Source organism: Pteronotus mesoamericanus, unplaced genomic scaffold, assembly GCF_021234165.1.
Source record: "Pteronotus mesoamericanus isolate MK-2021 breed Mesoamerican mustached bat unplaced genomic scaffold, CSHL_Meso_final scaffold_1186, whole genome shotgun sequence".
Lineage (NCBI taxonomy): Eukaryota > Metazoa > Chordata > Mammalia > Chiroptera > Mormoopidae > Pteronotus > Pteronotus mesoamericanus.
Window position 1 is genome coordinate 6,471,482 of NW_026555302.1, and position 27,512 is coordinate 6,498,993.

A 27,512-nucleotide genomic window follows, 5' to 3' on the forward strand; every position below is an offset into this window, starting at 1 on the left:
CATCTCCCAGATGTTCTCACACCAGACCACACACTCCAATGTTTGGTTTGGAATGAGTGGTCAATGGCTGCAAGGCTGTTTCTCTGGGACACTTCACCCATTTCTGGAAAAAGAGCAAAGGCGTGGCATGGGAGCTGGGAGGAACAAGACTGAAAAAGGCAGGTTCCAGGCCAATGTGGCCCAGCACTTCCTTTGGTTCCGGAGTGGGGGAGACACAGGGACCCCTGCCAAGGAGTAGGGTGGACCTGGAGGTGAGGTGACGGTCAGGGACCCACCAGAACCACCTAATGAAACTCTCTCCTTCCCCTGCCAACAACGGGGCAGGAAGCTGCTGACACCACCTGGGGTATGGACACCCATCTTTTCTTTTCCTTGGTTTGCGTAAGTTATATCCTTAAACAAAATAAACAAATAGGCTCCTCCCCTTTCCCTAGGGTGGTCCATCACAGGCGCCTGGCCACAGCCCCAGGCACTCCATGCCACCTTACGCTCCCGAGCAGCTTTGTGCAGTACGTTCCGGTCATCCCCCCCTGAGCTATTCATGGCTTCCAAGGCGGCAACAATGGGGACCCACACCTCTGGGTCATCGTGGGACTGGCCTCTGCCTCAGCACACGGAGCGACAAGTTCTCTGCATGGGCCAGGAGCTCCTTAACGTGAGCCAGTCCCAGCCCTGCAACCTTGGCTCCGTTCACCTCGAGGATCTCATCCCCCACCCCCAGCAGCCCCGAGTACAGCTTGGCCGTGCTCGCGTCAGCCATCTCCTGCACGTAGAAGCCTGCAGAGGAAAACAGAAGACTTTAGCAAGCGGGATTAGAGACACGCCTCTCTGGCATGCTGACTGGGGGTGCTGTTCGTGGGGCTGGGGGTGGAGGGCGCGGGCAGGTGCTCATACAGGGCACTTCTGCGCTCACATGCACACACACCCGCATTACTCCTGCTCAGAACCGCAACTGGCTTTCTACAGAGAGACTATGTGCCCGCCTCCATGGTGTCACTTCATATCTCCACCTCTTATTTTAAATGCCCCCAGTGCAAATGGTGCTCTCAGCTATAATTTTTCCTATGTACCCCAGTGTGAATGAGCTAATCTTAGCTTTTCCTGAGATGAGCTTTAACTGTAAAATAGGGAGGAAAATAATGTTTAAAAATTAAGAAACCAACTGACGGCATGCCCGGCACTGTGCTGGGTGGACCTCACAAACAAGATTCACTGCTGCCCTCCAGTCGCTGGGGTGGGGGTAGGGGGAAGGCACCGCTCAAGTAGCTGAGGTCCCATCCAACCCTGGTTTGCTTCATGGTGTTGCCTAGGGCAGGCTCTGGCCTCCGTCTTCCTTGGATATTGTTCCCCGTTTGGAGTTTGGAGTTCTCTGGGTAAAAGCCCAGGAACAGAAAAATCTTACCCCCATATTTAAAGCCATGGTGTCTCGCTTTTCCCTTCTTCATGCACACTCTTCCCCGCCACCACTCCCAAGGGGCCCTGCCCGGCCAGTATGACCATCCATTCCGAGTCTCTCAAGTGCAGCCTGAGTCTGGGGAGAACCCACTTCCCCTCCTGTCCCGGGTCCGACGTGGGGCCTCAGGGCTGATTAGGCCGGGTGTCCCCGGCCTCCCCTGGCCACACACTGCAGGAGAGTCTGGTGGGGGGAGGCCCTCTCACTGCAACTCCTGCTCAAAGCCTTTCAACCCCCCTCAGCTGCCTCCCCCCGGGAGATTAGAGTTGCAGGCTCTTCCAGGGAAAGATGAGCTAACACAGGTGTCTGAGAGCCCCAGCCCAGGTTGCTGGAGGACAGCAGGGGCAGACCTTGTGTGGCTGACAACACCTGCAGATTTCACAGGGGTGGCTTAGTGCCGCCTCAACAGCCCCCCCGCCCCCGCTCCCCAGCCGGCTGGGCTGGCTGGCTCCGTCCACACTGAATGCCGTGTGCATGTGTGTGTGCATGCGCATTACTCCCCCATTCCCTTTTCCTAGAATTGGCTTCCTTAGAAGGCACTCACTCAAAAGGGCATCTTGTCCCGTTCCTCAATATCTGATGTGAAGCCATTTGACACATCTGGGACCAGTGGGGAGCCATGTCTCTGGTGCCCCCAGCCCAGCTTCTGACAGTCAAGCTGTTCAGAGTCCATCCTCTGACACCTGGGTTTGAATGTGCATTGAAATCTCCAAGGCACGCGAAGGTTTGTAGCTTAGCAAATCCAATCTTCGGACACGTCCCCTGTCCCTGGTCGGAGCTGCGGAACTCCCTCTCGGTGCTTCCCAGCCACCCCGAGCCTTCCCCGCTCAGCGAGGGACAGCTGCCTTCTCCGCTGCACAGCTTCTCTCACAGCCCTCGCCCTGCCTTTCACCTCTTCCGTCTGGTGTCTGAACTGCTTGTCTGACCGTCCGCATGTTGGAAAAAGGGAGGTAAGGAGGGGAGGGGTGGAGCCCACAGAAATGGCTGCTGCACAGCAGGACGTGAGGTGGGGAGTGATGAGAAAACCCAAAAGAATGCAGCCAGAGCCAGACCAGACACTGATGTCATGCCAGCCACTTTGGAGAGACTCTGGAGTTGGTTTCACAACTCAAAGTCATGAAAAAATATGACAGAGAGACTGCTTTGGTAGGCATTTGAGTCTGCTGGACATGGCCTCTGTTCGGGACGTATGATCTATGTTGTACTAGGAGCAGAAGGCAAGCCTGCTGCACCCGTGTGCTGGTGTACAGTCGGATGTGATGGGCAGCAGGTTAGCACCAGCTTCCTGGCATTTCAGTGAGGAACGCGAACCAAGCCCAGCGCAGCGTCCCTCGGAGACCCAGGCTAGGGGTTCCTGGCTGCTGGAGGATGGCCCGAGGCAAGGAGGCACCCTACCAGCCCTGTTCTGCATGCACGGGGATCTCTGTGACGTCCAACAGCCAGCTGCAGCCGAAGGGGCAGGACACCTCTGCGCAGGACAAGGAAGAGCTCTCACCAACCCAGGTGAGCTGTGCCTGGGCAGCAGGCCAGGGCAGAGCCCATGGAGCCCTGTGCAATCGCAGATCCCTGCCCATCAGAATTCCCCGACGGGCGATGGGGGAGGGGCACCCACTCCCTGCAAGGGGGCCTGAAGGGACTTCTGAGGAGGATGGGGGCAGAGTACATGCCCGGTTGTGTATGATCTCACACTGGCAGATGATGCAGATCATGCAGGTCCCCGTCTGGAGTTCTGCTCCCCAGACACATTCTCTTTCTGACACCACTGAATGCCCCCTCTGACTCGCCCAGGGTCTGGGAGCCAGCATGCATGGGAACACCACCCTCAGGAGCCAGCCCCGAGGGAGGGGCTGGGACACACAGACAGGCAGGCACATTCCACGTGCCCAGACACACTCTGCAGCTGGAGGAGGGAACCATTTAAACACCTCAGCCACATCAGAGGGACCGCCTCTCAGCGCCAGCAAGCACAAACAATCTCCCTCTCACTCCCCAGTGAAAAATTGGCCTTTGAGATTCTGATTTCAAGAATGTCAGCAGACAGCAGAGGGACAATGGGGTCAAGCCTGCCAAGAGCTACTCCCTCCTGCAGCCCCAGACCTTGCCTCTTCAGAAAGATCTCCTGTGGGGAGAACTCTAGCCGTTTCAATAAGAGGCTCTCTGAGCCCAGAGCTCCATGGCTCGGTGAAAGAGCAGAAGAAAGCCTCGGACCACAGCCAAAAGCCACCATGTGGCTTGCTAAAGTCCCCAGGCTGTGGAGCCCAGAAAGCGCCAGGAGCATACCTGAGTCCCGGCGCCCGTTCCCAGAGGCCACACAGAAGCCAAAAGTGCCCCCTGGGGAGCGCTGTAGCTGCAGTTGGCTTGTGCCATCCGGGAACACCTCCACCACGCGGCCCACTGTGCGGGCCAGGCTGGGGGCACTCACGTCCTCCACGCTGAGCGCGCGCCGGGGCGGGGGCTTGGCTAACCTGCAAGGGGACCGGAGACAGAGTGAGGGCAAAGAGGGCGGCACTGGGCTGCAGCCCCTTGTTGGCTTCAGGACGAGGAAGGCTGGGGCGCCAGCTAAATAGCTTGCCAGGGATGAGCCTGGCATGTTCCCCAGCCGCCTGAAGCTGCTCAGAGCCTGCTGCTGAAACAGGGGGCCTCCGGCTCAAGAGCAATAGTTTTTCATCTTTCTAGGTGCAGAGACGTCTCTGAGAACCTGAGGAAGGCACAATTTTATATAAAATTTCCAGGAGTTAAGGGATACCCTGAAGTCCCTCCATGGAGCTCCAGGGGAGAACAGCTAAACTAGAAGGTCTCATCAGAGAGGGTGGGACTTCTGCAGGCAGGGTCACAGGTCAAGAGCCTCTTTTGGGATCCCTGTCTCTGGATCTTTAATTTGTTCTTTAGCTCTCTGAACATTCTGATTTCAAGATGTCATCAGGCAGCAGAGAGATGCAGGAATCAAACCATCCAACTGCACCCCTTCCAGCAACGCACACTGTAGAGCTCAGTCGCATAGGCATGAGCAATGGGGTGTGGCCTCCAAGACTTGGGTGACACCAGAGACTCCAAGAGGTGGCCTCCCTTTCTCCTAATGGGATCCCATTCGGGGCCATGCTGCTGAGGCAAGGAGTTCAGCTCATGGCTCCACTGTCCATTCTGAGTTTGCCCTCCAAACCACTTGCCCACTCACTCACTCTTACCTGCCGGATTCACTGTGGTCCCCGGGTTCCCCGACCAGGTACAGGCTGGACCTGTCCACCTTGCCACTCAGCAGAGAATGGAGGTTCTGAAAGGAGGCAGCTTTCCGATGTTGGTGAGAGGGTGACACCTAGTGGTAAAGATCCAATATTGCAGGTCAACCTGGCAAGGGGTTGACAGACTTGACCCCAACCATGAACCTGAGGACTCTCTCTCAAAGTATCTCGGCAGTTTTTGTCATTACTTCAAAGTGCTCAACAGGCATCCTCATAATTTACTCAAGTAGTTGGACCTACACAGGCGATCTGAAGCTTCAAGTTTTCGTTTCGTTTTTCGTTTTTTCTGAAATAACAACTTAGTATGGTAACACTATCTCACTTAAGAAAATCTGATTTTCTTGGTAAGAAAAAAGTTAAAGCAAATTAATTATAGAATAAGAAACACAATTTTAGAGTTAAAATCTTAGATATTGTTTTGTGAATCTTTAGTATCCCTTTTATGATTCGTTACATTCAAAATTTTTTATCTAAGTGTGCACCTTAAACCATTGTGAATAAAAAGATGGAAAAGACAGGTCCCTGGAGGAGTTCCCTTGGGGGGTGCGGGGGAGCAGCAGATAAGGTAGAAGCCCTAAGTGCAGTTGTAAGTACTCAGCTGAAGGCGCGGACGATGTACAGGGAAGCAGGAAGAGACTCCGAGGCAGGAGCTGACCCTCAAGTGAGGCTTGAAGCACAAACTCTCCAGGTGAAGTCAGAGGTAGGGTGCTCCAGGCAGAATAAATAGCAGATGCAAAGACACAGAGAGATGAGAGAAAGCCAGGGAGGTTCGGGATCATGCTCGTGGCCTGGGTGGCTAGGCTGCAGAGGTGGTAGGAGATGGGCTGGAGCGTGGGGCCAGCCCTGGAGGACTGTATATGGCCTGCTCAGGAGCCCTGAGTGATGTTCATCAGAGGAGTTACAAGATCTGATCTGGTTCTAGAAACTGACCCAATGGGGAGGCTATCCTGAAGGTGGGGGTGGGAACGGTAGAGATCTACAGAAGCAGGGAGAGGCAGGCTTTCAAACAAATATTACAGACATTTGTTGCACTTGGAATCCATGCTCTAGAGAAATAAGACTTATTATAAAGAAACAAGTGGGCAGGGGGAGGGGGTTGCTGGTTTGTGTCAGAGTCTGAGAAGGGTACCTGGGCGAAGTCATGTTTAACTCAGACCTGAAGGCCAGGCAGGAGTTCCCCAGGGAGGAGAGCCTTTTAGACGCTCAAAGGTAAAAAGCCGCAGCCAGCGGAGGACGTGGGAGCAGCCAGCGCCGTCGGGTGTGAGAACAGGGCTGCCGCCCACTCAGGAGGGCACAGTGGAAAACAAGCTGTGGCAGCATCCGCCCACCCTCTCACCCCACACACCAGGCGGCACAACAGCCTAACAGGAAGTCATTCACCCAGAGTTATGTCACGAATATTTCGGGGTAAGATGGATTCTTCTTTCATCTTCTTTTTCCGTTCTTGAATACTTATTTCTACTGTTCAGCCCGCCCTGTGCTCATTGCCACCTTTCCCACCAGCTTACTTTCTATTCTCACCCACTCGGCTTACGTTGCCAACAATGCCTCTACTATACTAACACTGCTGTCGCTTCCCTTGAGGGGTTCACAGGGACCAGGGCTCTGACAGCAACATGCCAGGCACCTGGCTCAGGTACACAGTGGACAAATGTTACTTTCTGGGGAAAGGGAATCCTGGAGCGAGGTGTTACTCTGGGCTCCTCTTCCCAGCGTATGGCTACTTTGCTTCTGTTTCTTTGTTTTCCATTCATTCATCCAACAAATACTTTTTCTTTTTTTAAATCCTCATTCGAGGATATGTTTATTGATTTGAGAGAGAGAGAAACATTGATGTGAGGGAGAAACATCAATCAGTTGCCTCCCATATGTGCTCCAACTGGGGACTGAACCTGGAATCTAGGTATGTGCCCTGACTGGGAATTGAACCTGTGACCTTTTGGTTAACGGGATGACGCTCCAACCAAGTGAGCCACTAGGTCAGGGCCATCCAGCAAATCCTTATTGAGCTCTGACCACATAGTGTTCCTGGTGCTAGACCAAAATGGAAGATTCATTCAGCCTGAAAATGAAAGGCTCCGATACTCCAAATCACAGTCACCAGCTTCCTTCTGCCCAGGGAGGGGAGCAAGCCTGGAAGAACAAATATAACACCTAGAAACACCTGGAACAGTACAGGGTTTTTAGAAACCTAGCTGCGAGTCAGTGAGCTGCTGCTGGTTTATCCTCCAGCACGCAGGGAGGGAGAGCTCAGGGGGCTGCCCTGGTCCTCTCACTCACTCACTCACTCACTCACTGTGCATTATGTCTACTGTACTTACTATTGTACTAAATATTGGGAATATAAAGATCAAGGGGTGTTCCTTCAAAAAAGTCACACTCCAGTGAGACGAGATAGACAAAAATCAATTAAAATACTATGTGCAAATTCCACCGAGAAGGTAAGCCCAGGATGAGATGGGAACACAGAGCAGAGGGCGCCCACCCCACGCCCACTGCCCCCAGCTCAGCCCAGGGCAGGGTAGGAAGTGGCCTCCTGGAGGAGGAAATGAATGAAGTGTCCACAGAGGAGCAGACATTAGCAGGCAGAGAAGGTGGGAGAAACATTTCCGATGAAGATTCAAAGTTAGTGTGCAGCCTTCATTACAGAACTTCAAGGTGAAGGACAACTACGATTGACTGTTAGAAGGAGTGATGAGAGATGAAAGCAGTCAGATCACAGAAACCCTTCGACAATGTCACCTGATCTGAACTTTATCCTGAGGGTGATAAGGGACCAATGGCCAAAGCCAGGCAAGGGAGGGGCAAGGCCAGGTTGGCACATTAGAAGGACCACTCCGGAAGCCACTCAGAAGGTCTGGAGGTAGTCCAGGTGTGAAGTGATTTGTGCTAGACTAAGAGTCACTGTGGCCATGAAGAAGGTTTGAGAACCACCCGGTAGTAGACTCCAGGTCTTGGCAGAGGTGGCAGAGTTAAGGGACGGGGAGAGAGGAGACTAGTATGAGCCCAGGCCAGAGAGCTGCGGCGGGCGGCAGGGGGAAATCGAGGGGGTGTGGAAGTCGGGGATGCTGCTACCCCCACTGTGATCAGCTGTGGGGGGCCAGGAGCCTCCCCTGTCCCTCTTGGCCTCCTTGTGCTGCCTCCTCCGCACAGCATCGCTCCTTCCACCTTGCATTCCAATGGTGGCTGGTCCACCACTGGCCTCATGCAGCCTTTGGCTGGGCCTTTGGGACTCACCAGATGCAGGGATTGTAACGATGGGGCTCTCTTCACTTTGGGGGTGCTGGTGTGTGACGCCGGGCCAGGCGCAGGGGGCTGCAGCTGCTCCACGCTGTAGCTGCGGGACTTGCCCAGCCTGGGCCGTGAGCCCTGGCCCAGGGCCAAGAAGAACTTTTTCAGCCCCAGGGTGGTGATGCTGCTGCTGGTTTTCTTGTTCCTGTCAGGAGGGGCAGCGGAGGGCAGGTCAGGTCCTGCACTGACCCCTGGCAGTGCTCTGAAATGCAAGGGTGGACATGAGGGGCGGGAGAGAAGGCTGGGGCAGGCGAGGGCAGACTGCGCCTTAGGGTCCTGTGGGCCCCGGGGGGGTGGCCAGCACAGTGCCTCGTGGAGGAAGAGACAGCCAGGCTGCAGAGGGAAAGCCCAAGTGGACTTCTGCGGGTCCCCTGCTTAGGCAGCTCTTAGGGAGAACCACTCAGAAAAGACCCTTGGTGTCACACTCAGCTGTGGGTTCACCCAATCATTCATTCGTTCACTCGCTCATTCACTACTTGTAGGCCTCTCCTAGGCACTGGGACATGTGGCAAATGACCTGGGTAAGTGGTAGCAGATAGACAAAGTCCTTACTCTCAGGCGCTTATAAACAGCAGGCTAGGAAACAAAGGAGAGAAACCATCAGCGACTGCAGGGCAGGGGGAAGCAGAGAGTGACAGGGTGGCTAGGGAAGCCTCTCTGAGGAGGTGATATTTAAGCTGACACTTGAAGGGCAAGAAGAAGTCAGTCCCGGAGCGAGCGCAGAGGTAAGAGTTCCCAGGAGAAGAAAGAGCTGGCAACACGGCTCCAGGGCAGGGAGGGCTGGGGCGGCAAGAACAGAGTGGAGTTGGGGGTCAGGACTCAGACAGTGGAGCACGGGGAAGAGGCACCAGGTGAGGTCAGGCAGGCAGGCTGGGGCCAGATGGCACTGAGCACACAAATCAAGGTAAGAGGTCTGAATTCTATGCCAAGTGAAAGGGAAAACCACGAAGGGTTTTCAGTAGGAGAAATGACATCATTTAATGAAAGTTTTCAAAAGATGCCTTTGACTATCGTGTGCAGAAGGGCCTGGAGGGGCATGAGGGACGGCAGAGAGCAGCAGGGCTCTCTGAGTTGCGCAGAAAGAAGTAAGGCAGCTTAGCCCAGGAGAAATGCCATCTGGGTGGATCTGGAGCTGCAGAGGGCCGGCCAGGGGTTTGGAGTCGGAGAGGAGGAAGAGGAGCAGCCAAGAGGACACCCAGACCCGGGGAGCGAGCCCTGTGGGGCGGGCGGCCCCCGGGGGAAGCAGCTTTGCCGGACTGGTAGAGAGTTGAGCTGGGCTCTCAGACACCCAAGTGGACACATTGGGGAAACCGGATGCGCAGGTCCAGGGTTCTGGGAGCACACGGGGGTAGAGGTGGAGACTTGGCTTTCAGGGGCATGTGAAACCCTGGGTCACATGTCACCAGGAATAGTGCACAGCAGAGAAGAGAAGGCCCTGGTTAGAGGATTGGCTCGCCAAGATTTTGAGGCCCCAGAGCAAGGACTGGAGACATCCCGCTATAGAAAGAATGGAAATGTGAATGCCGGGCTGGTTCCTCGGCACCTGGTTGTCTCCAAGCCCAGAGCCAGGGGCAAGTCCTCTCAGGCAGACTGCCCCGTCCTGGGGCACCTTGAGGGCTGGGACTGGCTGGCCAGCCGGGCCCCGCACAGCACCTGGACCTAAGGCCATTCGATGACTGTTCCGTGAATGAATAATCAAGTATAGTAGGCGGGAAACGACAGGGAGAGGGGCCCTTGGGCGTAAACCTGGGAACCTTCGAGGGCTGGGGAACGAGGTGAGTCGTGCTGCCACTCCAGAGGGGATCTTCTTATGCACCCCCGGTCCCTCACCTCCTATGGTCAGGGCTCATTCTTGCTCCTGTCACTCACCGGGATGACACATGGCCTTCGGAATTTAACTCTGTTCCCTGCAGGCTTCCCTCTGGTTCCTGGCTGGACTCTGGCTCCTCTAAGGCCAGGGAGAAGGTGACACCCATGGAGCTGATGGTGCTAACACCTGCAGAGGCGAGAAAAGTACTGGAGCCCTCCTGCAACAACTACAGCACCCCTCCGGTGTCCCTAACCCAACCCCACAGGGGAGGGGACATTCCCAAGCCGGAGGCAGGAGAGCCAGAGGAAGCTGGAGATGCGCCCGAGAGTGGTGGAGATGTGGTGAAGCCCCTGAAACGGGGACAGAACCTTATTTACTGCTCTTACTCCATCACCCCAGGCACAGCCCTTGGTACCCAGATGATTAATTAAATGCTAAATGAAGGGGCTGCTTCTGGCAAGTCATGCCCCTCTTATATCAAGAGACATAGTTGGGAGCAGGGGGAATCTTTGTATTCCTGGCACATTTGTGATGGGCTAGGCAATGAATTAAACCCTCCCCAGAGATTATTGCACGGATTCCTAGGAGACAAGTTCTATTATTACCCTCAGGTGACAGTGAAGGAGCCTGGAGGGCAGAAGGTTAAATAACAAGCCCGGGTCCTCCTGGCCCATGAGAAGAGGAGCCTCACCTGGGCCTCTGCTCCAGGCCCCAAAGAGGTGATGGTCAGGCTGCCCAGAAAGTCAGCAGCTCCCAGAATAGAAGCCCCCCAGGAAGTGGTTAGGGGCAGCCAGCGGCCAGCCTAGAGCCCACCAGGGAAGGAAACCACACCTTCACACAGCAGAGGGAGCTCAGAGTGGGGCCTGCTTCCTGAAGCTTCACGTGAGCAAGGGAGAGCGAGGGAAAACGTGTCTGTGTGCAGCGGAGGGGGTGGCTGCACACCGGGGCTGGCAGAGTCCTGGCGCCCACATCCTCAGCGAGCTCGGCGTGGCCTGTGGTCGGTCTGCCCTCTCCTACCCACGGTCTCCAAGCCCTGGGTCCCCCCTGAGCCTGCCCAGCCCCAGGGCTGCCAGAGCTGTGGGCTCATTAAAGCAGGTCGTGTGGGGTGGGCCTGCTTCCTCTGCCTAAAAGTGAGCGGCTGAGTTGCTCGCCCAATTTGCAACAGCGAGGATCAGCACTCAGGCTGCTGAAGCCCAGGACTGGCCCGCAATATGAGGACCCAGCCCAAGCGCAGGGGTGAGATCCTACGTCCTTTGCCTGCGGAAACACACCAGCCCGCCCAGCAGGGCCAGGAGTCCGGGAGGGCTCGTGCGCCAAAGAGCAACCCCAGCACCCCTGGTGAGAGCTTTGCGTGCTGGTCACTGTGTCCTCCGGACAGCATGTCTGTGGAGGTAGTGACCAACAGGCGACGCTCTTATAAGAAGGTCTCAAGGGCAGGATTCCTGCTGAATTAATTCACTGATGCATTCATTCCCCACAGTGTCTCGTGTGGTGCCTAGCATATAACAGGCGCTCAGTCAGTACTGAGTGAATGAAAGAATGGAATGAATAGTGAAATAAAGATGTTGGAGGGGCACTTGGGCATTTACTACTCTAATTGAACAGTACATCCTGGAGCTTCGGCCTCTCCCTGTTTTGTGGAAGGTAAAACTCCTTGGCAGCCCAGGCCTCCAGCAACCATGCAGCTTGGAGCTTCTATATGCCCCTCAGGGTTCCCAGAAGTCAGAGGCATCAGCGCCACCTCCTGACTCTGCCTCTGGGGAGGAGTTGGCTAACCCACCTCCAGGCTGATGTTGAACCCTGTACCCAGCCCACAGCCCCTGCCAGCTTCCTGATGCCTGCCATTGATCTGGGGGCCCCAAGGGGCTGCCAGGAACAGTGCATGGCTCTGCAATGTACAGAGATGAATGGTAAGAGGAGGGCGTGTGAGGCCACAGACTTGGCCTGGGGTCTCGGCTCTAGGGCTGCCCTAGGCCCAGGGCAGTCTCTCACCATCTCCGCTGTTCTCCAGGGGTGCCCCGGGCTCCTGGCGGCTGGCGCCCTTCTCCGCCCTGCCGTTGAGGGTGGAGCGCCCCCAGGGCTCCTGCAGCCCCCCAGGTTCGCTGCTTTTGCAGTTGTTGGTGGAGAGGGCCAGCAGTGGGGGCCTGGCTTGGGGGTGGCAGGGCTGGGCCTGTGGGGTGGGGAGCTCACAGGTCCTGAGAACTACACTTCCCAAAGGGGGCGCTGGGGGGTCCACAGGCTTTCCCTGGTCCCCGGGCCTGCGGGGTGCTTTCCTGTGGGACCCAGGTGAGGTGGTTCTCCTGGAGGGAGGAGGGGTAGGCACCCAGCCTTCTGGGGAAAGGGAAGCGGGCTGTTGCTGGGCCTGGCGTGGGGCAGAGGGCTCCTCATGGCTCTGCTGCAGGGAGGCAGTTTTCAGAGACTCGTGGCTTTCTGTCACCGGCTCTTGCCTGTCTGGCCCCGAGGATGCCTGCTTCGTGAACGAGGCCGCGGCGCAGGATGGTGGGCACAGAGCCCCGGAATCCACAGGGCGAGCCCAGACATTTCCCAGTTCTGGTCGCGGCTGCCCCGGGAGCCCCAGGGAAGCCATCTCTGGTCCTTGCACAGGAGGCTTGGAGATAGGGTCTTCTCTGGGGAACAGAGTCGCCTCAGGCGTGTGTCCTGGGACTTCTTTCACCTCATCTGAAACCTCCAGGAGATCCGCCGCAGGCAGGGAGTGCGGGGCCCGAAGGCTCCCGTGCGCCCCCTCCGTCTCAGCCTTCCGGAACCACCGGTGGCCTCCGCGAGCCCTGGAGCCGCGGGCCCTGCCGGGCTGCGAGGCCCCCGCATCCTCGCTGTCGGTCCTGCAGCTGTCCGAGGTGTCCGTGCTGTCCAGGGCGGAGTCCCCCTCCTCGGGGCGTGCAGGATCTCTGCTGTGAGTCTCGCGGATCCGTTCTGCGCAGAGGCCCTGCTGCGCGGGGAGGAGCCTGAGGGGGGCGCTCAGGCCCCTAGAGCCCAGGGGCTCGGCCATCGCCCCCTCCAGCCCAGAGGCAACCTCGTGTTCCTGGAGGACCCTGGGGTCCGGGGCTGCCTTCCCCGGGTCCGGACGTTGGTCCTCGATGCAGCTGCCCCAGGCTCCGCACGTCCTCTCACTGCCCCGTGGGGGCGGCGGCGCCGGGAAGGGCCTCCGGTCCGGGTGGCGCACAAGCGTGTGCAGAGCCTCCTCCCCGGCACCCCTGCGCCGGCAGCCCCCGGCGGCGACGTAGTCGGCGAGTTCGGGCTTGGAGAGCAGGGGGCCCTGGTCTGCCATCTGCAGCGTGGGGCTCAGCCCCGGGCACTGGCGCTGCTGCAGCCGGTCCAGGTAGCGGGACTCGGCGTCGCGGGCGGACTCATCCTCAAAGCGGACGTGGGACGGGGAGGGGCCCCGCTTCGGCCACTGCCCGTTGCTGGACTCCCCGCTGGAGGAGTCGCTCGTGCTCCCGTTCTGGAGGTTGTCTCTGCAGGCAAAGGGCACGCTCTGGTCCAGGGCCGGGCTTCGCACGCCATCCCTGATGGGGAGACAGGACAGAGACAGAAGTGAGAAGGAGGGTACCCTGGGGTATTCCACGGTGACTACAAACCCAAAGTTACCCCAAACCGGGTCCCTCGGGAGGCAGGCAAACCAGAGTAGGTTCTAGTCCATCCTGATCCTGGGATACCGCGCTGAACAAAATCAACAGGACCTTCTTTAGTGTGCCTTTCCCTCTGTTGCCTGCTCAGGCTGAGCTCAGACGCAACGCTATTAAACTCAGGTTTGTACAGAGAGATGAGACCAAAGTCCTCGTGCGTGTGCGTGTGCATGTGCATGTGCATGTGCATGTGCAGAAAAGGATGTGAGCCTGCCATCATGGCATCTGATAGTGACGAACTGTGGTGACGCTATTTGCTCTGAAGGTTTAATGGGAAGAGTGTGTTTTAAGTTTCCACAGACACTGTGTGGGGTCTGAAGCTGGGGTTTCCTGCTCTTGCTTGGGGTTCCTGATCATCTTGCGTAGACCAAATTTAGACAGTGTGACACTGAGGCTCTGATGCGCCATCTTGTCTGTCCCCACACCCCTGCCTTGTACCTGCCTGCCCCCAGCCCCTCACGCACACTCATCCAGAAAAGCTGGGGTAAGGATTACTGTGCTAGGAGAAGCCTCCACATTCCGTCATCTGCCTTTGCTCTGGGAGACCCTGGGCCTGGTGGTCATATCCTGCTCAGCTCAAGAAAACACCACACAAATCTCAACCAGGCTCCCGGGAGCCAGACTGCCTAGTTTTCAGGCCACTAGGCAAATGGACCCAGGCTCACAGCACATTTCCTGTTGGAGGCCGCCTGAGTGAGAACCATACTTCGCCCTCCCTTAGGATTCCACCTGCACCTGGGTTGCTTTGGCCTGTCAGGACCTGAGGAAGGGCCTGTGGGACAATCACACATGGTGGGGCTGTCCACATGAGGTTCCTGGGGAAAGGAAGGCTTTAGACAGAGAGAGAGCATCCCCTCGTCCCCTGAGAAAGAAGAGGAGCCCACAGAGCAGAGCTCTGCCCCGCTGCACAGGCAGGACGCCAGGGCTGCCAGGCCCGAGGGCCGCTGGGAGAGGCGGGCCGGCTCGGACGCAACGACCCCTCTGCAGGCCCCGGAGGGCCGTGCCCCGCTCTGCCGACGGGATGTGGGCTGCGCTTTCTGGGGAGGAGAGAAAAAGCCTGGCTTTAAAGACAGTACATTCCTCATCTGAGAAGCGAGCCTGCCTACACCAGTCCCATCATGGACCTTAACTTTTACGTGCAGGATGGTAAACTGAGCCATCCCGGAATTCATGCCAAGGTAGAAATGACATTTTTTTTTTGTTCCAAATGGAGAGCTGAAGGAGAGCTTAACCACATTAGGTACCTTCAAACCTTGAAACCCAGAGGCCTCCACCTGCGGAGCGGGAGACAGTGCATAAAGGCGCGGTAAGGATTCGGGAGACAGGTGCAGAGCAAACGGGGCACTTCGGCAGCAAGCAAACGCCAGCCTGGCAAGCTTCTCAGGACGAGACACAGCCAGCAGATGCCACAATGCTCATCTGTCCTGCAGAGGACTCTGTCGGGGTCAGAACCTGGGTTGAATGGCCCCCTGGGAAGGATGGGAAGGTCCCTTTCTAGTGCCCACTTTCTACAACAGTGCTGTCCTAGCCACACAGTCATTGCCGCCCAAACAAGCTCTACAGTCTTAACATAGCCTCTCTCTCACACGGGACAAGAGCACTTACGGTGTCACCTCCCAGGCCCCGCATCTCGCTGACATGTTCTGCCTTCCTGGGATTAGGCTGATGGGGGAACTCAAGAGTCAGAAAATTTTAGTTTTAAGTAATAATAAGCTCAGAAATGGATGCATATAAAAGTTAATTGTTCTAGGAGCTGAAGGTATAATCCGCCCTTACTCCAAGAGACCGCAAACAGTTCCACCTTTGTGCCCCAGGAGGACTGCAAGCAGCTGAGATGGTATCTGAGCCATTGTGTTCCAGAAAAAGGCATCCCACTGTCCAGGACACAGGACACAGATAAAAAATCGCCCAGGACACAGATATAGAGTCACCAGTCAACAGATGCAAGGGTGCAAGGGAAACTGCCGGACTGCAGCTTTTATCCGGTCAGCCTCTTTCCTGAATTCCAAATCCCCTGCCTACATTTGTTTTCCCCCTGAATTCCAAATCCCTTACCTACACTTCCTCCCTCTTATAAAAAGGCTGGCTTAGAAGGAAATGTAAGACAGTCTGTTAGGGTACAAACCCGCCATCTTCTCAGATTGCCGACATCTGAATAAAGCGCCCATAAAGATTCAATCCCTGTCTCTGTCTGTTGGGTCTGGTAGTGACAGGCAACCTGAATGCCGGCTTTTCCGATTCCAGGACCAACAATCTAGAGGCACCTATCCCCAAAATGGCAAGAGTGTGTGCTTCCAGGAGCTGCTCGATATCTACGATGATTAGGTTCCAGAAAAATGCAGCTACTGCTACCTTTTCACCACCTGGAAAAGCCTGTCTGTATGTCTGGGCTTGCCCCAGCCGCCTCCACCAGAGCTGGGATCAAGAAGGCCTTCTGGCAACGGCTCTGCCCGCCCCCACTCTTCTATCGCTGTTCACCAAACTGCTTTTTGGAAGGATGATGGCTCTGGGCTGGGGGCAGGGGTGGGGGTGGGGAGTCTCTCGTGTCTAACGGAGGCCCAGGGCCTGCGTGGCATCTCCGTGTTAACTCAGCATGGCTCTCCAGGGTGATCTGACAAGCGTAACCTTTAGAAGCATCTGTAGGAAGCCATCTGGCGCTGATTTTCAGCTTGACTCTCTGAGGATTCACCAAGCGCTGCCAAGTCAAAGTAATTCTTTTCTGGACACAGCAGCTGCTAAAGTGGGTCACCTTGCATTTCTATAGCATTTCAGCAGTCAGGGAACAGCCTGGCAAAGGGGAGCCTACTTTAAGGTTAGTGATTGGGGTTGTTGTGACATAATTCAAGGAAGAGGAAGTGTCCAAGAGTACACTTCCACAGTCAAGCTTGTTTTGCGGATAGACTTGCCTATTTTGGGGCTACTCAACTCACCCAACCTATGTGCCTACAGAAAGTGGAACAGGAGGGTTTCGTGGAAGTCTAAGGCTCTGGGCCCCATATAGGAGCAGAGAAAAATAGTTAGGTTGCCTCAGAGAAGACATGCCCATTCGTAACTAGTGCTCTCCAGCCAGAGGAAGACTAGGCACATAATGTGGAAATAAAAGGGTGGCCTATTTGGCACCTTCTGCCAGGGTACGGGGTCTCCTGAGCCCCTCGCCTAAGGGTCACACTGACACTGAACAAAGAGGCAGGCCACAGCCCTCTGCTATGCTGGAGTCACCTTGGTGGTGCTGCAAAGGCCCTCAGCCTCTCGTGGGTGGGCTCAGCATCCTGCATCAAAGAGCATGTGGTCCAGTTCCACTGAGAATCCTCGCTCCCTCGAATGCCACATGGTGATGAAAACCAGCAGGCCCAGCAGGCCCACCATGCCGAGGGAGCCCCAGGCCTCGTCAGCCACACAGAGGGTCCTGCTCGGGCCTGGTGCCGGCTGGCATGGGCAGGCAGTCTCATCTCAGGCCCCGGTCCCACCAGCTCTGGTGTGTGAACTCATGTAAGTGGTTCCTTGCAGTGCATCATACATGTGGAACAGCTGCAGTCATGGTGATGGGCTGTCACTCGGGGGGCAGTCACGTAGGTGAAGTGCTGGTCTAAGTGTCCTTGAACTTGTTCTTTTCCTGTCTCCCCATCCCTGATGCACTCACGCTCACCCACAGCTCCAGCATCATGAAAACTGGGTCATGCCCGATATAGATCCCATAACTGAGAAGTGCCTCCAGGGGGTGTTCTGTGGACAAACCTCCTTCAAAGCCTGACCCTGCAGCTGGCCTTCACCCCTTGGCTGAGGCCCCGCCAAACCTGCAGACACCAAGTCAGGACCCTGGGCTCTGTCCTGCATGCCTCTCCTCTCCAACTTCCCATATCTAGTTCATTACACTTGTCCCCCTTATCTGTGGATTCATTTTCTGTGGTTTCAGTTACCTGCGATCAAAGTGGTCTGAAAATATTAAATGGAAAATCCCAGAAATAAGGAATTCATAAGTTTTAAATTGCACGCCATTCTGAATTACGCGATGAAATCTCGCACCGTCCCACTCTGCCCCAGCGGGAACGTGAACCATCCCTTCGTCTAGTGTCTCCATACTTCATGTGCTCTCTGCCAATTAGCTGCTTAGTAGCCGTCCTGGTTATCAGACTGCCTGTGTGGAATCTCGGTGCTTGTGTTCAAGTGACCCTTAATTTATGTAATAAAGCACTAGAGTAGTGATATTGACAATTCGGATATGACAAAGAGAGGCCGCAAGGTGCTTCCTTTAAGTGAAAAGGTGTGTATGTATAGGATAAATATAGTGTATATATAGGCTTCAGTACTATGTGTGGTTCCAGGCTTCAGTACTATCTGTGGTTTCAGGCACCCACTGAGGATCTTGGAACATGTCCCCTGTGGACAAGGAGGGACTATTCTAAATAATTTTAAGAAGTACCACACATAGAGTACTCACTATGTGCCAGGAATTATTCTAAACACTTTACATATATTTATTAATGTATATGGCCCTCACAACAACTCTGTAAGACAGACACTAATATAATTCCCACTTTGCAGATGAAGAAACTGAGGCCCAAAGGCACACAGCTAATAAGTGGCAGAGCCAGAATTCAACCCAGTGGTCTGGTTCCAGAGTCTCTTAACCACTTCTCTGCTGCCTCACTAAACCTGCTTATTTCTTGCTCTCAGCGTTCCCTTGTCTCCAAACCCTACCCCCACTCACATCGCACCAGGACCACCGCAGCCTCCTCACTGCCCCCAGAACCCCAGGTCCAACACATCCTCGCAGCCATATTGGCTTTACTGAAACGCAAATGGGATCATGCCACTCACCTGCTTCAAAAACCCTCGTGGCGCCCAGCCGTTGGGAGAGACATGCAAACTGCTCAGCCGGCCTGGAGGCCTCGGTGACTGGCCCCCACAACAAGCCTGCACGGAGCTCCCCGGCCTTCACACCACGCGCCCAGCATGCCCTCACGCTCCAGCCTGGCTCCTGCTTATGGTTTCTGCCCTGGGATGCTCGTCCCTGCCTCTCTCATCCCTCCAGCGAATATCTACGTCTCCTTCAAGCCCTGATTTAGAAGCCACCTCCTCTCGAGCCTTCTCTGTCCTTCCCACTTAGGGCTACAGGTTTCCTACCCTGCACGTCTTTCTTCTTCTACACTACACAGTCCAGAGAGTTGTCCTGATCTGTTTGTCAGCCTTTCTCCATGGAGACAGTGACCACTGTCCCCCCAGGGAGCTTGGGTTATGTTCCATTCACCTTTAAATCCTCAATACGTGACACTCAGTAGGCCCTCAGTAATGGTATGTTGACCAACCAAATGAATTAAAGCAAGCGCCTGATGTGAGGAACACAGACACACACAGAAGGGAAGAGCGAGCAGAGGCATTTTGGCTAGGTTTCCTGTCCTCCCTCTGGCCTGCCTGGCCCAGGCCCCGCTCACCGGCGGCCCCGGTCAATGGTGGGCATGATATCATGGCTGGCACGGAGGGGCCGGGTCCTGGCCTTCATGCGGGCACGCTGCAGCAGGTGCTTGGCTTCCTCATGCCTGGGGTTCCTCAGCACGGGCTCCGGCTTGGGTCCAAAGGTCCTGCAGGGTGGCACACAGGCCAGAGTGGGCGGGGGAGGGATTAGAAGAAAACAACGTGGATTAGGAGGGCTTTAACAGTGTCTAGCATGGATATGCCAGAAAAATCCGGCATGCGTGGCCTTCCTTGTCCCGCCCCACAGAGGACACCCGGCCTGGGGCCTGGGGAATGGCCCGAGCTACTCTGGACAGGGCTGCAGAGCTGGCCCACATTGGACATCTGCTCAGGGACCAGAGGCAGAGACCCCAGGAGGACCTAGAAAAGGGTAACGGAGTCTCCAGATTATTCTATTGTTCCTTCCTGGGCAGACAGCCGGAGTTATCTAGGGGGAGGGAGAGGGAAGGGCCTGGGCTGTTGGGCTGGGCCTGTGCCCAGCCAGATGGTCTTTACGCGCATCACCTCCCTCTCTCCTTCTGTCTCTGTGCACCCACACGTACCCTCTCAAGCTACCCGCCACCTCCTTAAGCTCCCCCCACAGACACAAGGACTCAGGGCTCTGCCCGTCGCAGCTTCTGCTCCTTGGGGGAATGACATTTTTATAAATCCTGGTGTTTCCCTGCCTCAGTCCCAATCCAGACCCGTCAGGCATCCGTTGAGGGCTGAGAGAAATGAAGCTGGATCCACACCAAACCAACAAATGGCTCGATTTTCATAATAATAATGGCCCTCGCCAGCCCTCCCCACCTACACATGCGCTGCCTCCCCAGCCAGCCCAGAGCTGCAGAAAATGACAGCAGCCCTTTTTCAGCGCGGTCTCTCTCCCAGACAGTGACATACAGCCAGCATTGGGTCACAGCAGTAACAGCAATCCCACAGCCTCCCGCCGCCGATAAGACGCTTATCTCCACGGAGCTCCTGCTCCCAGCCAGGCTGGCCGAGGGCAGGTGTTCTCTCCGTTTGACAGATGAGGGTGCTCCGGAGCAGCGAGGCACGCTTGGCACAGTGCTCAAGGTCGAACATCAGTTGAGGGCAGAACAGATGACAGCCAGCCTGCTGCCTCCAGCCTCCTTCCCACATCCTCTGTCCCCTTTCCTTCCTGGGTTCCAGGGCAGGCTGAGGCTGTTTGTGGCTAGAGTCAGACACTCTCTTGGATGTGACTTCAGCATCACCTGAGGCTGCCCTTCTCCTCACCAGGGAGGGTCCACAGGAAGCAAGCTCAGGCAGTGAGACGCTCAGCAGGGCCTAGGTCTCAGCCTATCCCATTCCTTCCCACCCTACATGTAACCTGGAGAAAGGGGCCTCGTGCTGATAGGGCGAAGGTGACAAATATGTGAGTGGCACAACTCTGAGGCCTCCTTGGGACATCCTTAGATAAACTCTGAGCTGTCTGGGATTCCTTCTTCCTCCCTCCCTCCTTCCCTCGCTTCCTTCCTCTTATTATTTGTACCTAGCCCTGCTTTGGGGCCCAGGGGGGAAAAAAAAAGAACTGCTAGAATAAAGGCACCATCTGTGCCCATGATCCCTGGCAGGGCCAAGGCACAGCTCGGAGACAGGAGGGCTGACTGAAGAGACATGTGAGCAAGTCTCCAGGCTTGCTGCCCCAGGGAGACTCCTTTGGCAGGACAGGCCTCCCCTTTGCCCAGCTCCCCACGCAGGCGGCTCCTCGGACGGACGCACTGCCGGGAGCCGCCCTGCTCCCCGGGGCCCCTGCTCCGACAGCGGCGATAATGAGGTTACCAGCCCGGAGAGCCGCCCCTGCAGCTGCGGGCCTCTGGCTGCTGGCCTGCGCACTTGGAGCCTTCCGGTGACAGCTGTGCTTCCCTGGCTGTCGGAGGGCATTTGTCACAAGGCCTGGTGGGCAGGCAGAGGGCCCCAGGCAGCTGGCCAGATGCTGCCAAGATCGGCCTTGCCCCAGGTTTCCAAGCCATTTTCCAGCTTTGCTATTTCCTTTCTCTCTCTCAAATTGGAGCTGTTGATTTTTTTTTTTTTTTTCATCAGCTGCCCTGCTTTGGTTCCTGGCACACAAAGCTGGTTTCTCCACTGATTAGAAAAGCAGGGCTTTGGCAGTGCCCGGAGGCATCCATGCAGTAACAAACTGAGCAAGGGGGAGAGTGGCAGTCACCTTCACAGATGACAGCCAAGGTCAGCAGGACAGGCAGCCCCTAGTCCGGCTGCCCTCAGCGGGGTGCCGGTGCTGACCGGCCCTGGGGAGGGAAGGAGGTCGCCCTCCCTAGGCCGGGGCAGGCGGTTGCGGAAGTGTGGGGTGGCAAGCCCGTCCCAGCCTCACTGTCCACCTCCTAATGCCACGCTGGAGGGGCCTGCCCCAGGGCCACCAACCCCCGGTGCCCCACCCCCCCGCCCCGGCACACAGGAGGTTCCGGCTCTTCCGCCTGAGGGAGCCTTTCCTGTCTAACCTGACCCCGGCCTCTGCCAAGGGCACACAGCCCTGGGGCCAGACCCTTCCCGCCATGGACTGCAACCCACAATCCCACTCTCGCAAGTGCTCGGAAGCTGCCTGGAAGGGTTTGGGCAGTTGGTGCATGGCTAGGTAAAGGCAATTCTGCCTAAGAAGAGACAGCTTTTGCCCCTTGCTGGAAAGCCTGCACATCTGGGGCTCATTCGCTCAGTGGGTAGGGCACAGGGGTCAAGTGGCTGAGGCTTTTCCTCCCTGGGCCTCAGTTTCCCCATCTGTAAACAGCAGGAGTTGAGTAGGGGAGAGGACTCGCTACCCTATGGATCTGAGTCTTTGGCCAGGGGGTCTGGGGTTCCCCAAGGTAGGGTGGGGGCACTTTGATGTTCTCTCCCTGCAGCGTTCACATCACAGATGTTTGGCTCTCAAGGACCTGATTGTTAGGGACAAGTGGAAATCCACAGTGAGCCTTCTGGCCCTTCCCTTCGCCCCTCCAACCACCAGTGTCCTAAGCTGCTTCCCAAGGATAAAGTGCAGCCGGTGGCCCCCTCCCCTCTGGTCCCTCTGGTCTGCCCATCTAAACCAGTTTCTTGGTCCAGGGACATCAACGGGACAGAGGGGCCTCTTTTTGCCACCATCATAATCCTGGATTAAAACAATAAGCTCCAGCAAGTCTGGATTTAACCCTTTTATCCCAGGAACAAGACTTAGGGAAATAATTGGGAATGTAAAGCTACCTGACATTTCCTAGTTTGCAGGATGCCGCAGATAGAGGGGAAATACATAGTGTACAGGACATGTATAAACTTTTTTGCCTTGCATTCGTTCCATTTTTGTATACGATCGAGCCTTTTGATGAGCAAGGGTAGAACTCTCCCGTTATCACACTGTGTGCAGTTTCCCGAGCGAGGGAAAGAGGAAAGGAAGGCCTGGAGCTCCTTGTTCCGGACCGTGCGCTTCACGAGGTCAGGGACCTTATCTTGGGCGCCTTCCTCCCAGGATGCAGGATGCTGATAGGACAGAGCCAAGAGTGGTGGCTCTGGGGCAGCCTGCCTAGGTCCTCCCTGTGGACTGCCACTTCCTTGCTGTGCCACCCTGACAGGTTACTTAGGGGTTCGGCCTCAGTTGTCCCACCTGCTGAGGACTCAGTTGTTAAGTGAGATTGAGTCCCTCAAAACAGGTTAGCCCAACGCTGGGCACTTGGTAAAATTCAGTCAATGTTAACATTTATTATGATTATTGCTCTTATTGATATTATTAGCACCATTATTTTGTTAAGTTACTCTCACTTCTTACTGAGCCAAGGATAAACTGAAATCGCCTGCCGAAGAGACGGCTTTGCAGTAGTCCGTAAGGGAAGTCGTGTTTGGAAGTGACAAACCATCTTGAAGCTAGAGAGGGCTTGGCAGTTTTGCTTTAGATTTTCAAAAACCTCTGACAGGGCTTCACAGAAAATCAATTTCTACAGAATGGGGCACGAGAGGCAGTCACTGGGTAGGAGAGGGAATCGGCTGTCCAGACAATAAAGAGGAGCTTCTCCCAACAAAGAAGGAAGAGAGGGCGTCCTTAGCATGGCTGCTTTGCAAATGTCTTGTTTTACACTTCTCAAAGGACCTCAGTGGAGCCAATGCTGAGCTTCCCCTAAGGCATCAACTTCCAACTAGCGCACAGCCAATTGTCTCTGTCCTTGCCTTCTGGGAGAAGGCTAGCAAACTCCCCCCTGAGCTGGCCCTCCGGTATGTGCAGGCAGGTGCCCAAGACACCCCAGACTAGGGGGACAGTGGCCTGCTCAGCTCTGGCGGCCAGGGAGCAAGGCTTCCTCTTCCTGAATTTCAGCCTTACTCCCCACAGATGACTGGCCTTTCTTGTGCCTCTTTATTCATCAAGTTTGTGCCCCTAATGAGATTTGCATGTGTGAGGCGTGAATGTGATAACCACAGGGGATGAGAGTTCCAAGGGCACTAGCTGGGTGGCAGGGCCTCTGGATTAGCATCCTTCCTTCTGCATCTAGGGTTCAGAACACGAGGTGCTTCGGGAGCACAGTAAGATTTAACACTGGTGAGTAGTTAAATTTCTTTTTCTTTCTAGTCTTGGTCTTGGTGGGTTTGGGAGTAATAAGAGGGCTTTCCTCTAGTTTTCCTTTTGCGCCTGTACACCTGAGTATTTCCCGGTCACCTGGTGTGCCTCGCTTCCCCACGACATGGGTGGAGGGGCTAGAGCAACTCGGTGGGATAGCACGGTGAGCGTGGAGGGGTGACATCCTTTACCCAGCCCCAGCACACGCCTTAGGAAGAGCTGCAGTACATGCTTTGCATTTGTGCACTTTCCCTAAGGGTTTCTACACCATTATCTCATTTAAACTCACACAGTCCTGTGAAGTCAACCACAGACACTGTTTGTCCCACTTGAAAGATGAAGGGTCAGAGGCCAGGCAGGGGAGCCAGCTCCCCCTATACAAGAGCAGGTCCTTTGTCCTTTGCACGGTGCCTTGTGCCCAGTGAGTAGTTGTGTTCCAGTAGCAGGCGGGCTCCAGCCTGGGGCGTGGGGTGACCGGCAGCCCCTACTCTGTCTCAGGGTTGACAATCACAGTGGCACACTGTCCCCAGGTCTGCCACACAGGGTTTGCCTGTCCTCACGCTTTCTTGAGGTCATTTACCTGATGCTGGTAAATGGAAGGACAACAGCGAGGAGGGAGGGAGAAAAACAGTGTGCTCTGAGCTCTTACCTGTTCTGGTCTGAGTCCTGCAGGGAGATGCCCGAGTCCCAGTCCATGTCCCCTGACGGTGGCTCTAGGGCCAAAACAGAAGCAGAGATCAGGGCAGAGTCAGCAACTGGGCTCTCTGCTGCCACTGAATGAATGTCAAGGAGAAACTTTTCCCTGGAAGCCACTTACTTCCCAGATAATCTGTCCCCCTGCCTGTGCCTTGGCCTGAGAGGTAGAGGCGCAGCCTGTCACGGTGGCTGCTGGGCCTTGCCACGGGCTAAGGGGCCCGTGCAGGTTCTCTTGGGAGTGGGTGAGGGGTGAGCTCTTGGTATGGGAAGGAAGAGGGGGCAGATGTCTTCTCAGGCCCGAACATCTGCACATCCCAGTGGTGCTACCGCCTGAGTTCAGCCCGCCTGACGAGATGCTCGACCACCTTGTGGGAAGGGAGTCCACGGGGGGTGGGGCAGGGGGGGCGAGGGCATATCGTTGAAAGGGGACACAAAGAGCCCGTCTGGAAAAGGCTGTGTGCCACGGGAAAGAAGGTCTGGTAGCCACCACCCTCAAGCACAGAAGGTGGCCTCCTGTTGGCCTGGGAAGCCATGGGGGATGCTCAGCAGATGGGACTGGCTGTGACGTGGTAAGGAAGCCATGTCAAAGCCAAGAGGGCATCCTGGTGATTTTGGTGACAGGAAGCTGTGCTCCCCTGCCTTTCCCATGCCACCCACTCCACGCTACCTGTCTCCCCTTTTCCGTCCGGACTCCCAGCTGCTACCCCCACCACCCAGACCGTCACAGTCAGTCTCACCTGGAACAGCTCTGTCCCAGGATGGAGTCCGGGCTGGGATTCTCAGCTTAGGGGGGGCCTGCCCCCCAACATTTAGCATCTCCTGCAGAAGAAGGCGGTTCCTCTCTACCCGTTCCGACAGGGACAAGGCACTGCCCCCAGCGCCCAGAGCCCCCAGGTCTCCAGCTCTCCAGAGACCCCCAAGCAGGACTGGCCTGGGGACAAAGTCCTCCTCGGAGGTCAGAGACAAGCTATCCGGGTCTCCCCCTGTGGCTAGGTCATCCTGAAGGGGGTACGACCTCTCTGTCTTCAGGCTGGGCGTGTGAGCGATTCTGTTACAAGGTCTAGGGCCCCTCGGTTGGGCTGGAATGGCTCTGTGGGTGGGGCTCTCTTGCAAAGAGCCAGGCCCCGGCAGTGGACCCCTCTCATGGTCAGGCAGCGTCCATACTGATCCTGGAGCCCATGGGCTCCCCCCATTACAGCACCGGAGCCCAGGGGCGGGTGGCCTGGGGGGTCCAGGGCCCCCATTCCTGGCAGGCTGCTCCTCGCTGACACTGTTGTCCAGCTGTCCTTCAGTAGGGCTCTGAGCAGGGAGGACCACGGCATCTGGCAACAGAGTCCTGGCTCCACCCACCTTGACTCGTCGGCATTTGGGTTTCTTGGGGGATGGCCGCTCATGGGCAGTGAGGCAGGGACTTGTCCCCTGCCTGGCTGCTGTCATATTTTCCTTCAAGGCCCTGACCTTGGACTCTAGCACAGAGGGTTGTTGGAGCCGCATCCCCCATGCCCGGAGAGGCTGGGGAGTCATCAGGCCGGGTGCTCTGTCGCCCTGAGGGCAGGGCCAGGCTCTTGGCAGGTTGTTGTTGGGCGGTGGCTCAATGCCACTTTTCTCCATAGCTGAGGTCGCCTCTGTGGAGCTGGTTGTTCTGTTCCCTATTTTGGGCTCTCTGGAAGAGAAAACAGATGGTGCTCCTTAGACCCGGCACCTGGGTCCCCAAAGTGCCCACCTATTGAGCCCTGTACAGAAGAGAGTAACCTGGGGACAGAGCAGGAGATACACGCTAGGTAATGTGAACACACTTTGAAAAGTACAAATCATTGGATGATACAAATAAGGGATTATTAAATTTTTTCTTCCAAGTCTCAGTAGTGGTTTTCTACCCCCATTTTACACATGGGGCATAAGCGTCAAACAACTAATCTTATGCCAAACGTGGGCCAGAATGAAAGGCTGGGTCAGATTTCCTCATACCCGGCCTCTTGCTCTCCTGACAGGCAATCTCAGTGAAGATGTGATATCACACAGGGTCTCAGGGTCTGACCCTCAGGTGAAAGGTGCCCCACGCATGCCCCCCCCCCCCCACACTCCCATCCTCCAAACCACAGGACCGCAGCATGGCGCTGTGTCCAAGGGTGGCCGTGTCAGTCACTAACTCCGACCAGCATCTGCTCTGTGCCAGGCAGGCCAGCAAGTGCTTTCAAACGTACACTCTGCCAAATAATCCTCACCCGATTCAGCCAGAACAGCACTGCTCCCTCATTATTACAGAAGGTGAAACTGAGGTACAGCAAGATTATGTCACGGAGGCGCTAAGGGGAGGCCAGTTTGGAAGGCAAAGCTTCTGGTTTCAAAACCAGGGCTCTCCCAAAGCACTCCGCGGTCACTTCGCCCCACCCCCCTTACTCCGCAGATGGGAACAATCCTGTCTGGAGAGGGTCGGTGACTGGCCACAATGACGGCTCCCTGGGGGCATGGCTGATGTCAGTGTTCTCACAGGGAATGAACGTGCGCATGGGATTTCAGTCACCGAGTTGTTCTGTGCACACATGCAGGCCCCAGTGTCTTAATATTTACCCTGCTCTCTGAGAGAATGCTCCCTCAATACCACATTTAGATATGACCCACTTGAAGAAAACCGCGTGTGGAAAATCCACATTTACATAGATTACAAATTAGGAAGGAGTTAATTATTCAGTTCATGTGTTGACTAAAGATTCACCATAGAATTCTCTTAAAGGGCAAGTCCCTCTATAGTTGTTTATTACAATTCAATTGACACAATGTTTCAGGCATGTGCATAGTTTGTAAAGTAAAATACACATGTAGGGCAAAGTGCCCCATCAGCTTTCAGCCAGTGAAGTTTCAACACTTTAGGAGGCCGAGATCGGTCACCCTACCAGTAAATGTAGAATGTATTAACTTTCTCTTTGCAGCCCAGTCGCTGATTCCTCTCTTCGAAGGTTCACTCCAGAGAACAGGGAATGATGTAATGGGAGCGGTTTCAGTTAAGTTAAAAGAACTTTCTGCTGGGTAAACTCAGAACCTCGATTCCAGAGCTAACCCAGCCAGGGAGAACTTCGCGCGAGAACCTTCCAGTGGGGCACTGCGGGCGCCTGGAGAGATGGATGGTGCTACTTGGAGCCGCCTGATTCTATGGCCCAAGGGCTGTATTTGCATAAGCTCGGAAAGGCTGAAATGAAGATGGACACTGAGCACGGGCCTCCCCCGACCCTTCCAGCCCCGCGGCCCCGCCACCCAACCGGCCCGCCGCTAGCCTTGCTCCTCGCCTCGTCCGTACTCACTGAGGGCCGCCGCCAGCAGGATCGGCCGCTGCCTCCTCCATCCCCTCCATCCCCGGCCCGGCAAGCCCTCCGCTGGC

At 55.9% G+C, this 27,512-nt stretch overlaps 1 protein-coding gene across 1 annotated transcript; it reads right to left on the bottom strand.

Annotated features, from left to right (window-relative positions):
* Positions 1-434: 434 nt before the first annotated feature.
* On the bottom strand, positions 435-27,485 carry KIAA1614 (KIAA1614 ortholog). Its single transcript, XM_054587544.1, has 11 exons — positions 27,436-27,485; positions 24,874-25,799; positions 24,090-24,153; positions 18,870-19,016; positions 11,786-13,317; positions 10,449-10,458; positions 9,853-9,999; positions 7,930-8,185; positions 4,639-4,766; positions 3,734-3,918; positions 435-777 (listed from the first exon to the last, which is right to left on the bottom strand). Exons 1-11 carry the CDS (start codon positions 27,483-27,485, stop codon positions 584-586), a joined length of 3,639 nt encoding a protein of 1,212 aa, XP_054443519.1. The 3' UTR covers positions 435-583.
* Positions 27,486-27,512: the final 27 nt, after the last annotated feature.

Bases quoted from the DNA above. Each gene is read 5' to 3' on its own strand.
- KIAA1614 (XM_054587544.1), bottom strand. From the start codon at position 27,485: ATGGAGGGGATGGAGGAGGCAGCGGCCGATCCTGCTGGCGGCGGCCCT. The intron at 13,318-18,869 runs GTGAGCGGGGCC...TCTCCCCATCAG, and splicing joins ACCATTGACCGGGGCCGCCG to GGATGGCGTGCGAAGCCCGG. The intron at 4,767-7,929 runs GTGAGTCCCAAA...CTTTACCACTAG, and splicing joins CGTTACAATCCCTGCATCTG to GTGTCACCCTCTCACCAACA.